This window comes from Pan paniscus, chromosome 19 (assembly GCF_029289425.2).
Source record: "Pan paniscus chromosome 19, NHGRI_mPanPan1-v2.0_pri, whole genome shotgun sequence".
Lineage (NCBI taxonomy): Eukaryota > Metazoa > Chordata > Mammalia > Primates > Hominidae > Pan > Pan paniscus.
Window position 1 is genome coordinate 67019836 of NC_073268.2, and position 12945 is coordinate 67032780.

Sequence of the window (12945 nt, forward strand, 5' to 3'; positions counted from 1 at the left end):
CTCGCTTTGCCACTCAGGCTGGAGTACAGTGGCGTGATCTTGCTCGCTGCAGCCTCCGCTTCCTGGGTTCAAGCAATTCTTCTGCCTCAGTCTCCCAAGTAGCAGGGACTACGGGCTCACGCCACCATGTGCAGCTATTTCTTTTATTTTTATTTTTAGTAGAGACGGGGTTTCACCATGCTGGCCAAGCTGATCTCAAACTCCTGACCTCAGGTGATCTGCTCACCTTGGCCTCCCAAAGAGTTAGGATTACAGGCATGAGCCACCATGCCTGGCCAGTTATTGGTTCCGATGTGCCCAGAACTTAGCACACAGTAGGTGCTCTAAAAAACCTTTGTGGAAAGAAATAGAGGGAGCAGGTGCAGTGTGAGGTAGGAGTGTGGGTGTGTGGTGTGCATAAGCCACGTGGCAACCAAGATACTCTTGTGGCACCTCTGTACCTCCCCATCGCGGCTGCTGGGGGCTGGCTGACTTGGGAAATGGTGTCAGCTGTGCTGTCCCATCAAGACCCTAGCGGCTCAGGAGTTGTTAATGTCAGGGTGAACCTGAGGTCAAGGGTCACTGAGAGTGACCTGGTGACCTCCTCCCACGGCTCCTAGAACAGATTTGAACCCACCCTGGCAGTGTGAAGAATCCATGGTTCTCCACCCTGTGACAATGGTGGGGGATGGAGGGGCCCTTCCAAGATGGGGCCGAGCCCAGCCCTCTCTGACCTCTCATTCTGAGCAGCAGGAGAGCTGCGCCTGGTGTCCTTCGGGAAAGGGGAAAAGGCAGATCACGCCCGAGGCCAGGCCTCTGCTCAGGAGACCCAGCCCAGCCTCTGCTCCCAGTGGCCTGAGTGGAGGAGGCCCGGTGGACAGTGGGCATGTGCCACTGAGCCGCTCCCACTGGGCCCACCTTCAGTACCGTGGGTTTGGTGAGGGTGGGGCCCACACCACCCACAGGGAAGAGTGTGAGGGACACAGAGTCAGACAGACAGACACACCAAGAGGAGAGAGAGAAGGAGGCAGATCCAGAGCCAGTTCCAAGGGCCTCTGGGAGGGAGGAGAAGACTTCAAAGCACTCCCAAACAGCTTATAAACAAGCCAGTGGGCGGGGCAGCCAGCATGGGCTGGGGGTCGCTTTCTGGAGGGGCTGGAAGCTTGCACGGGGTGTGTGGAGGCCATAGGCCTGGGGTGGGCAGGAGGAGGGCCCAGCCTAACCTCTCTGTGACTCGGTTTCCTCTCCCGCGCTAGGGAGCTCCCTCCTGGGGCTGCCGTGGGGTCAGCAGCGACGTGCAGGTGAAAACACTGTGTGGGCTCCAGGCCGATCAGATGTTATTTATTATTGTGAGCTGTGTTTTGGTGGGAGACTTGGAAGGGCTGGAGGGAGAGTCAGAGCGCCTTGGGCTCCTCTCTCCCGATGCTGCTTTGAGAGTTCTCAGAGTAGAACGTCCAGGAATGGGGCCTGGGAAGGAGAAGTCCGTGGCTTGAGACAGGACCAGGTTGGGTGTGGGGGCTTTCTCCATCAGCCCCAGGAGTGGGGGTAGGATGGCCAAGCTTCCCCTGCCCTGCCGTGTGCCCCTCTCCTGCCCTCCTCAGCACCCCCCCACCTCTGCTGGGTGCCTCCCCTCCTCCGACCCCCTCTCATCTCTCCCACACCCTCTAATGGTCTCTTGGGACTGCCCAGAAATCGGCCTCCTCTCCTTGGATACTTGTCCTGGCCTAATGGGGCTGTGACAGTTTTTCTAAGTCCTGCTTATAAATGTGTCACTGTCCATGTCCCTTTGTGCTATCAAAGGAGGCTGCGCAAACCGCGTTTGTCCAAGGGCTGTGTGAAGGCCCCCGCGCGGAGCAGCTGGAACACGGGCTGATGAAATTACGGGGAATTCAAAGCAGCCGGCGTCGCCCGCTGTCTGGCTTCATTACGGGGACCGGCCTCGAAGGGAAGTTTATTCCAATAATTTAGAGGATTAGGATCTGACACCCTTCATTAGCGATTTGACATAAGCAGAAAAGACAGATCCTGCAGAATGGCCGCACAACGGGAAGGAACCAGCTCAGGCGGGGAGAAGGCAGCACCCGCCCGGCTGGGAAGGGGAAGGGTCTGGGGGTGGAAGCGAGGGTCCCGTGGCCGTTTTACAGTCCTGTGAGATGGCGAGCTGTGTTCTTGAAGGGGAAAGTGGACGTGGGGAAGGAGCGGCCTGGGCTCAGGCCTCAGTTTCCTTAGCTGTAAAGCGAGATTACCTTCAGGATCCCTTCCGTATCTGATGCATGTGGGGGCCACTCCACCTACTGTCCCCGGGACACAGCAGCTCCTCAAGGCCCTTGTGGTTTGGCCTTGGAAAGGTACCTCTCTTTCGGGGCTCTATGTGCCTCCGCCCCCTACCCCCAGGATCGAGTGACCAACTCGAAAACACTCAGACTGCAGGCTGCTCTGTGGCATTTTAGATAGAAGCCATTTGCTGCCAAATGGGGGAGGAATCGCCCCCAGCCCCTGGCAGCTTCTGGCTCTCTTCCCGGCCCCTCCACAAATATAGCCCCTGATGTTTCAAAAATTTCTTGTCCAGTCTGTGAAAACCAGAGTTTGGGCTGTGCCTTGACAGCAGTTCTGACAGATGGATGGGGGAGGGGTGATTTTAAAAGGCCCCTGCCCACACCCAGCAAGCTGGTGTCCCTGTTTCCTGTACCGTGGTGGGGTAGCTGTGCGACATGGGCAGGTTGCTTAGCCTCTCTGTGCGTCCTTTCCTCCGATCTGAAATGGAGGTGCAGTTTGTTGTGAGGATTAAATGAGATGATGCGTTCAGAGAAGCCACACGTGTGAAGAGCCCAGTGCATCTGGCAGCTGGTACCACCAGGACTGCTCACTGTGTGCGACCTTGGACAAGTCGCTCGCCCTCTTCCACCACAGACCTTCTCCTTTGGGAAGTGGGGGAGGCCAGACAAGGCTGGCAGTCAGAAGGAACTCACTGAAGAGCAGCCACTGTGGTCGTCAGCGAGGGCAGCTGGACTCCGGCACAATCCTGAGACACTGTGACCGCGGAGGTTTTCTCGGTGTGTCGATGGAAGAGGGAGGAATGTGATCCGTCCCAGCCGCCGGCGGAGCCAGAGCATATCTGGTATGTGTCTCTGGAATGATTTGGGGAAAATTAACTGAAGTTGGAACTTAAGACGCAAACTGCCCTGGACACAGAGATACAGAGCTGTCCGTGCGCACACCCCCCACAAAGGGCCGGGGCCGGGGTGGGAGTCGGCTTACAGGGCACAGCGCGGCGCAGGCCCGCCCTGGAATGGCCGTGAACTTGTTGTTTTTCCACGTCATTTGCTCTCAAATGTACTATCAAGCCGGGCGATGCTAACCCGGTGGCTGCAGGTCCCTCCTCGTAACAAGCGATTGTGTGTTCTTTAGAGGTGGCCAAAGGGGAGGAGGGGGCCCGGCCCCAAGGAGGTGGGGGAAAGGGAAACAAGCCCTCCTTCAGAGTGAGCTTGCGTGTCCTGGAGCCAGCTCCCCGCAAAGCACATGCCATTTCTGGTCCTTGAAGGGGTTAAAGGCCTCCTGGAGTCAAAAACAAGCAGGTGTCCCACCGTGCCAGATACGCTGCCTAAACTGCTTCCAGCTTCTTTTTTTTTTTTTTCCCCCTTCTGCAATAAGTCTGTGATCAGCCACGGGACAGAGGCGCCAGCAGCCTGCCTGTGACAGGCATCAGGTTAGCTGGCTCCCACTCGGGTGGCGCGCCCAGGATATAAATCCGGGCGCGGGCCCCTGCTGTGGCTCCTCTCCCTGCACACTCAGGAGAGGGAGCTTCCTTCTAAAGACCTTTCTTTTATCTGAAGCCGCACAGCCCGGCAGGCTGTGCTGACTTGGTGGAGGCAGCAGCGGCAGAGCAGCCTGAGCAGCAGCCTGAGCAGGAAACCTGCTGGGGTGGGGAGGGCAGGTGTCTGCAGCCCCTGAGAAGAAGGCCCTGGTGGGCCCCAGACCCTGGCATCGTTTCAGGGGAGGTCTCTAGCCGCCCCAGCCTGCACCATGTGGGCCCCAAGGTGTCGCCGGTTCTGGTCTCGCTGGGAGCAGGTGGCAGCGCTGCTGCTGCTGCTGCTACTGCTCGGGGTGCCCCCGCAAAGCCTGGCGCTGCCGCCCATCCGCTATTCCCACGCCGGCATCTGCCCCAACGACATGAATCCCAACCTCTGGGTGGACGCACAGAGCACCTGCAGGCGGGAGTGTGAGACGGACCAGGTGAGTGGGGTCCAGAGACCAGAGATGGACCACATGAGCCTGTGAGTGATGGGGGTGGGAGCCGTCGGGTAGGGACTGTGCGGGAGTGTGAGGAGGACAAGGTGAGTGGGGTCCAGAAGCCACAGTGTGAGGCGGACCAGGTGAGTGGTGTCCAGAAGCAGGAGTGTGAGATGGATCAGGTGAGTGGGATCCAGAAGCCACAGTGTGAGGCAGACCAGGTGAATGGGGTCCAGAAGCCGCAATGTGAGATGGACCAGGTGAGTGGGATCTAGAAGTGGGAGTGTGAGGTTGACCAGGTGAGTGGGGTCCAGAAGCCGGTGTGTGAGGCGGACCAGGTGAGTGGGGTCCAGAAGCCGGTGTGTGAGGCGGACCAGGTGAGTGGGGTCCAGAAGCCACAGTGTGAGATGGACAAGGTGAGTGGGGTCCAGAAGCCACAGTGTGAGATGGACCAGGTGAGTGGGATCTAGAAGTGGGAGTACGAGGTGGACCAGGTGAGTGGGGTCCAGAAGCCACAGTGTGAGATGGACCAGGTGAGTGGGATCCAGAAGCTGGAGTGTGAGGCGGACCAGGTGAGTGGGGTCCAGAAGCCAGAGATGGACCATATGAGCCTGTGAGTGATGGGGGTGGGAGCCACAGGGTGGGGACCATGCAGGAGTGCCCTGCAGGGCCTAGGAAGGTGAAGGAACACAGGCCCCGTTCACCTGGAGAGAAACAGGGCACCATCCTGTCTATTAACACCGAAGCCTGGAAGGAGAGGTGGGAGCGATGTCCCAGTTCATCAGGGACTGGAGCCCGAGGATTCCTCCTTCATGCGTGCTGAGGGCTACTGTGGCCAGCACCGTGCCGGGCACGTCGTGTGTGTTGGCATGACATGTCAGCATGGTGGGCATCAGCAGCTCATTCACAGGTGAGAGAGTGGACACAGAGCCAGGCAGGGAGGGCACAGGTGTCATGGCCAGTGAGGGAACGATGAGCTTGGAACTCATGTCTAACAACAAAGCTTTGATTGCATTGGACTCCAGGCCACCTCCTCAGGAGTTTGGACCCTGAGCCTGAGAGCAGACCAGGCTGATGGCAGGCCAAGCAGGAGCAGCTCTGAATGGATCTCTGGTGTCCCTGGGAGGAAGGAGACCACGTTTCAGCCTCCCAGCGTCCTTGGTCCTGCCTTCTGCTCTGTATCAGAGGGCACTGCTGCAGGGCAGGGCCAGTTCTCTTCTAGCTCCCGAGTCATTCCCGAGGGCCATTCCTGCCCACCCCCTCTGGGGCAACAGGCTGTGGGACCTACACCTGCTCCAGGCAGAGCTATTTCCTGCCCAGTCTGGCCAGCTCTGAGGGCAGCACGGAGTCTCCCAAGGCTCCAGATCCAGGCTGGGGCATCCCCAGGGAACACGAGAGACACTGCTTCCCCCATAGATGCCTGGTTACCCACAGGAGAGCAGAGGGCTGACCTGGAGAGGGTGGCCTCAACCTCACAGTGCCCAGGGACAATTCTTAGGCCTCCCAGGACAGACGCTCCCCTTGGGCAATGGTGGTGCCAAGTGAAAGGAAGATAAGAAGTCAGGAGGAGTGGTGACTGCTCCCATCTGGCCAAGGTCACGCCATTAGTTGGCTACATTTGCAGGCACAGGTTGGCCTGATAAACCAGGTAGGGCTTGGGGATGGTGAGACTCTGGTGGATTTTGTATGTCTTGGAGAGAAGGCACCTGTGGAGGGCTGGGTATCCAGACAGCCCTTGGGAACATTCTGGCCCCCTTACACAGAAGTGTTCTAAGGACCCCCTGTAGGTTCCCTGTGGCCAGAAGTACCTTCCCTCTGGTGCCCAAGGACCCAGGCTTTCATGGACCTCCAGGTCCTGAATGTCTTAGGGAATGGGATGAGGCTCAGGCCAAGGAGAAGGTTCTCCTGCTCCCACTCCCACTCCTGCTCTCCATTCCCTGCGGGGTCTCTCTCCCTTAGACCCAGCTCTGAGAGCTGCCCATCCCTGTCCCAAAGCCTCCCCTGGTGTGGCCTAGAAGACTATGCCAAACAAGGGCTGCAAAACAAAGTCCCCATTCTGAGCCGAAAGGGGTAGAACAGTAAACAAGTCAAGCAGGCAGGCTCCATGCAGCCAGGGTGGGGGGATATTTTCCCCCTCTTAGCTGATGTGGAATGTCAAAGAGGCTGAAATAAAAGTTGGAATGACAAGAGGCCAGCCCTAGTGGGGAGTAATTCACAGAGTTACTACCTGGTGGAGGATTAGGAGCGTTGCCTGCCTGCCGAGTGGGTACGATGTGTTATTGTCGAAAACACCACGTGAAATCCTTGTTTGTGTCAGCTCCAGGAGCATGTTGCTAATTTCGAGGAATTAAACTAATGCTTTACGTGGCTCCACAGAATATCAGAGGGGATTACGGCCTGGCAAGTCCTCGCTGACGGCCTTGCTGACCTTTGCCACACAAGGGGACTTTTTTTCTTGTTGCTTTTCCCGTGAAAGGTCCCACACGGAGCTGACACCTGGGCCTGGCACAGCCTGTGGCTCTGAGACCTGGCGTGTGGGGCCCGTCACGCCTGCCCTGACTGTTGGCTGTGGATCGATCTGGGCCCTCTCATAGTCTCTGTTCCCCGTGTGTGCTGGTCTCCTTGAGGGGAGGAGAGGTGTGGATCACCTCGGATAAAGTCCCAGGGGCATTCCCCTCTTAGCCTCTGATGCGATCTCTTCCAGTCAGCAAGGCATCCTCACTCCCATAGGAAAGAGATGAAAGGCAAGCCTACTTGTTCAAGCTAGACCTCATTTGTGCTATATGATGCAGGAGAAAAAACTCCATTTCTCAATCCCTTCCACTGGGAGCTTGGAGCCTTGTTCTGCCACTTCCCGTCTCTGTGAACTTGGGCATCACCTCTCTGAGTCTCTGCAGTCTCATCTGTAAAATGGTTGTAGGAAAACTTTTCCTCTTAGAGTCTTTGGCCCACCCCTTCCTACCCTGCTAACTGAGTGACCTTGGGAAAGTTACTTAGCCTCTCTGTGCCTCAGTCATCATCTGTGGAGTGGAGATAATGGCTATACCCACCTCTGGCTTGTGATGAGCATAGCAAGCTCACAGATGTCAAAATTCTTACACAGGGGCCTAGCATGTAGGAGATGCTACGTATGCATGCGTTATTATTTTCAAGTGTTTTGCTCCCACTAGATGGTGAGTACATGTTAGTTCTCCTCCCCACAAACCATGGGGTAGGATAGGGAGCCCCTCCTTTCCTCCTTCTCCCTGTTCAGGCCACTCTCTCTGGCTCTTTCAGGAGTGTGAGACCTATGAGAAGTGCTGCCCCAACGTATGTGGGACCAAGAGCTGCGTGGCGGCCCGCTACATGGACGTGAAAGGGAAGAAGGGCCCAGTGGGCATGCCCAAGGAGGCCACATGTGACCACTTCATGTGTCTGCAGCAGGGCTCTGAGTGTGACATCTGGGATGGCCAGCCCGTGTGTAAGTGCAAAGACCGCTGTGAGAAGGAGCCCAGCTTTACCTGCGCCTCGGATGGCCTCACCTACTATAACCGCTGCTACATGGATGCCGAGGCCTGCTCCAAAGGCATCACGCTGGCCGTTGTAACCTGCCGCTATCACTTCACCTGGCCCAACACCAGCCCCCCACCACCTGAGACCACCATGCACCCCACCACAGCCTCCCCAGAGACCCCTGAGCTGGACATGGCAGCCCCTGCGCTGCTCAACAACCCTGTGCACCAGTCGGTCACCATGGGTGAGACAGTGAGCTTCCTCTGTGATGTGGTGGGCCGGCCCCGGCCTGAGATCACCTGGGAGAAGCAGTTGGAGGATCGGGAGAATGTGGTCATGCGGCCCAACCATGTGCGTGGCAACGTGGTGGTCACCAACATTGCCCAGCTGGTCATCTATAACGCCCAGCTGCAGGATGCTGGGATCTACACCTGCACGGCCCGGAACGTGGCCGGGGTCCTGAGGGCCGATTTCCCGCTGTCGGTGGTCAGGGGTCATCAGGCTGCAGCCACCTCAGAGAGCAGCCCCAATGGCACGGCTTTCCCGGCGGCCGAGTGCCTGAAGCCCCCAGACAGTGAGGACTGTGGCGAAGAGCAGACCCGCTGGCACTTCGATGCCCAGGCCAACAACTGCCTGACCTTCACCTTTGGCCACTGCCACCGTAACCTCAACCACTTTGAGACCTATGAGGCCTGCATGCTGGCCTGCATGAGCGGGCCGCTGGCTGCGTGCAGCCTGCCCGCCCTGCAGGGGCCCTGCAAAGCCTACGCGCCTCGCTGGGCTTACAACAGCCAGACGGGCCAGTGCCAGTCCTTTGTCTATGGTGGCTGCGAGGGCAATGGCAACAACTTTGAGAGCCGTGAGGCCTGCGAGGAGTCGTGCCCCTTCCCCAGGGGGAACCAGCGCTGTCGGGCCTGCAAGCCTCGGCAGAAGCTCGTTACCAGCTTCTGTCGCAGCGACTTTGTCATCCTGGGCCGAGTCTCTGAGCTGACTGAGGAGCCTGACTCGGGCCGCGCCCTGGTGACTGTGGACGAGGTTCTAAAGGATGAGAAAATGGGCCTCAAGTTCCTGGGCCGGGAGCCATTGGAGGTCACTCTGCTTCACATGGACTGGGCATGCCCCTGCCCCAACGTGACCGTGAGCGAGATGCCGCTCATCATCATGGGGGAGGTGGACGGCGGCATGGCCATGCTGCGCCCCGATAGCTTTGTGGGCGCATCGAGTGCCCGCCGGGTCAGGAAGCTTCGTGAGGTCATGCACAAGAAGACCTGTGACGTCCTCAAGGAGTTTCTTGGCTTGCACTGAAGCCCCCCACCCCTCCCTGCCCCCTCCCTGGCCTTCTTCCACCTATCCACCCCAATGCCTCTCAGCAAACTGGGCGAGGTCAGATTAGACAGGCTTGGGACAGCAGGGAAACATCAACCGACGTGTCATAGAAAAAGCCACAGAGGGTCTCAGATCAGCATCTATTCTTTGGGTTCAATAAGGGGTTCATATCTTTTTTAGCTGAGGGGGACAAAAGGAGAAGTCAGTGGACACATGGAAGTTACTCGTGACCACCAGCTTGCTCAGATATTCTCCTCCTCCCCTCACTGGCCCCACACCCCTGGCTCTCCCAGTCACCCTCCCCTAGCCAGTCTCCCAGCAAGGGTTTAAGAGATGGCCGCTGTGTGCTGGTCACAGGAAGTGTTGAATGGATTGGCTTGCAAAGGGGGTAGGTGGGGAGAGATAGGAGGGCCCAGGGACTCATGGGACACCTTTCCCACAGCCTCCTCGATTGCTGTGAGCAGAGGCCACTCGGAGTTAGGGGTATGGGCAATAGCAAGCTGGCGGCAGAGTCCAGCCCAGCATATGACTTGCCCTGAATGGAAGCTGCTGAAACGGGTGCCTTTGGGTGGTGGTCGGCTTGCCTCTGAGGCCACCACGGCACCAGCAGAATACGTATTTTTTCTCCTTGGCTGCATTGGTTTGTCGATCTAGTTCAGTTCAACTCAGTGGACGTTCTCTGAATGCTTACTGGGTGCCAGGACCACAGAGAGATGTTAGTCACTGCCCAGTTCTTAGAGCCCCAACACAGATACCCTCATCCCAGGGCCCCCAGACACACCCCTCCGCTGGACTCACAACTGTCTGGAGTTTCTATCTGATGGATGGTGTGCTTTCATATGCCACTGGCTTCCTTGGACATAGATCAGACAAAAGCCCCGGGATCTGTTTGGTAGCAGGAGAAATGAAGGAAGATGAAAAAGCAGGCAGGGAAGGGGGTAGTAAAGGACTGAGAGAGGAGGGAGGTGGCTGGAGAAGGAAAAGGAACATTGCTCGATGCTCCCATCTGGTGGCGGCCTCAGGAGCCCGCGGGAACCTGGAAGGAGGCTCTTTGTGAGACCTGGGCAAAGGATGGGGCAGCTCGTCGGTGATTTTTTTGTGTTTCCAGACTTCCTGTGTGATCCTGGCCCTCCGGCCGCTAGAGAGAGGATTGGGAAACCCCACTGTCAGCTCTGCATCTGCCCCCACTACCCTCCTCTGCCCTATTCTGTCCCTGCCCCTCCAAGCTGAAGAAGGTCCTTGTGGGGCGTCCTCATTTCTTCCTCAAATATAAGGAGGAAGATACCAATTAAAAGCTCATAGTATCAACGGCCCTTCTTGTGTGATTCGTTTGGGTTATGATGGGGGAGGGAGGGAGGTGGGTAGTGTCATTTGCTTTGGTGACCTTACAAGAGGGAAGTCTGGCCACTGGGAGCATCTTTGGGGGATGGAGAGATGCTGGTAATATGTGGGCCCCTTTTGCAGCTCCAAGGCCCCTTAACTGATGCTCAGCTCAGCTCCGTGAGTTAAGCTGAGGTCAGAGAGGTGAGGTGACTTGCCAAGAACACAAAGGCAGGAAGGGGTGGGGCCCAGCCCAGGTGTTCTGATCTGTAACCTGCTCTCACCCCAGCGTGACAGCACAGTTGGTCAGGTGCAGTGTCCAGACCCTTCCACCAATGGTGTCAAGTTCAGAGGCGAGAAGGTGGAGGAGATGGGAACGGAGCAGGCAAGGACAGCTGCCAGCTGTGACTCACTAGGGGGCCTCTAGGTGAGGCCTGGTCCCAGGAAGACTGTGTCAAAGCCCTAGGTAAGGTCAGGGTGTGGGGCTTGGTTCCCAGAATGGGGACAGCAGTGCCTTTGGCCCCAGGAAGGCCCACAGCAGCTCCCGAGGCATGGAGACGTGTTCAGCCATGGCACACCCCACAGCCTGTTTGTCCCCAAGAGACACCACTTTCCTGCACAGTTGCCTGTGTTTTCCCAGGCCCCAACCCAAAAGAAGAATCCAGGCCCAGCCTAGCCTGGCCCAGCCCATCTCATCTGCAATAAGGGCGCGAGGAGGAGGTCGGGAGCAGGAAGAGCAGAGGCAGAGGATCCAGGGTTTCTCAAGTTGACATTGGGAGAACACTGAGCACAAAACTTAGCCACCAAAGTGGTGTGAGCAGCAGCCACGGGCCCCCACCCTGCTCGGGTCAGGTAACCAAGGAGGGTGAGGATGGTCTCACCCTGTCCTCAGAGGCCCAGGGACATTCTGTGCACCTGCTTCCAGCTCGAGCTCTAGCACATTACCATGCAAGCTGTGGGGGCAATTGTCCACATGCCAGCACCTGTCACCTCCCTTTTCAACCCCATTTGCACAGATATGGGACCTGAACGTGCGGCTGGGCCGGGACAGCAGGGCCCCCAGTCGCACGTCTGCTTCCCTGATGAAGGTGTGAGGTTCAGGAAAATCCCATTGTGGGGCTCCCTCTCACCAGACCACTGCCCACATACAGCCCCAGACCTGGGATCCCTGTCACACTCCAGCTCCAACTGGCAGAGCGAGAAAACTCAGCCCGTGAAGTCAGACTTGCCTAGGTCTGAATCTGGGCTCTGCTGCTTACCTGCAATCTCTCTGAGTCTCTGTTTCCTCATCTGTAAAACAGAGGGTAGTAAGATCACTCTACAAGAGGCTTGGGAGCTGGGCCCTATTAACCGGGTACAACTGGAAAGCCCAGGAAGGAGGACCTGGCGCCGAGTGGCTGCCCCCTGCCCCCTCCTACCCTCGGCAGCTCTCGGCTCAGAATAGACCCCAGAACCGAAAGGCCTCCCCTCACGTTTCTGGGTCTTGGGCTTTGCAGTTTCAAATGTTTTATTCTATTGCTCACAGAGTATATCCAAAGTGAACACCCACTGTAGACTGATTTGGGGTTCAGAAAATATGGGCACTTAGGGAATGGGTGGTTTCGAACCTATTATAACTTCTGACCTACTACCTGGCATTCATTTTCTATCCTTGAAACCAAGCCGGGGTCCTTTCTTTCTGTTACCCTAGGCCTTATACAAAGCCTGGCATCTAGCAGGAGCTCAGGAAAGGGTGGATGGAGCTCCCAGGGCCTGGTTGCCAGCCAGTCTTGGGAGGTTGCTTTGCTCAGTCAAATCGAGGAGATTTGGCCCCAGCCTAGGTCCTGGGACATAACGAAATTGAGGCCCCCTTTATCCAGGCTAGACTCACCTGTCTCCTGTCTGCCCTGGATACTCACTCCTCACCTTCCTGCACCCACTTGGCTCTCTCCTTCCTGTTCTGACCCTCAGTTTGCCTCTTCAGAGGACTATTCCCGAGCGGCCTGTCTCCAGATCAGCCCCCAGGGCCTCTGGGGCAGGGCAGCTTGGCTTTTTCCACCCTCCGCCTCCCCCAGCACCTCCAGCCTGCTAGGACACTCTGCTCCATTGTCTAGCCAGCCGCTCCGTAGTCTGATGTCACCCCCGGACAGTGGGGCTGGAGAGCAGGGATGGGGTGGACCCTGACTAGCGAAGGGGGAGAATAAGTCCACAGCATCGGTGATTGCCTTAGGCCGTGGGGAACTCCCTCCGTCCCCTTGTCCTATTGTAAAACAGCAGCATGCGTGCGCACGTCCTATGTGCCAGGTACCAGCTCTTGTAAGCTCCACTGCAACTGGAGGAGACAGAAGGCTATTTTGTAGGTAGGAAAACTAAGGCTAGACGGGATAAGAAACTTGCCCCAAATTGGATGAGTGGCGGAGCCAAGACTTGAATCCTGCCAGTCTGACTTCAGAGTTTTTGTTTTGTTTTGTTTTTGAGATGGAGTCTCACTCTGTCACCCAGGCTGGAGTGCAGTGGCATGATGTCAGCTCACTGTAACCTTCGCCTCCCGGGTTCAAGCGATTCTCGTGCCTCAGCCTCCCTGAGTAGCTGGGATTACAGGCGTGTGCCACCATGCCT

General features: G+C 57.4%; 1 protein-coding gene across 2 annotated transcripts; it reads left to right on the forward strand.

Moving 5' to 3' along the window:
- Nucleotides 1-2660: 2660 nt before the first annotated feature.
- On the forward strand, nt 2661-10340 carry WFIKKN2 (WAP, follistatin/kazal, immunoglobulin, kunitz and netrin domain containing 2). 2 transcript variants are annotated; one of them, XM_003817433.5, is made up of 2 exons: nt 2661-4212; nt 7486-10340. In XM_003817433.5, exons 1-2 carry the CDS (start codon nt 4003-4005, stop codon nt 9004-9006), a joined length of 1731 nt encoding a protein of 576 aa, XP_003817481.2. In that variant the 5' UTR covers nt 2661-4002; the 3' UTR covers nt 9007-10340. The 2 variants fall into 2 exon arrangements, with proteins under 2 accessions (XP_003817481.2, XP_003817482.2); XM_003817434.5 differs by having other exon boundaries at nt 2662-3097; nt 7486-10333.
- The last annotated feature ends 2605 nt before the right edge of the window (nt 10341-12945 follow it).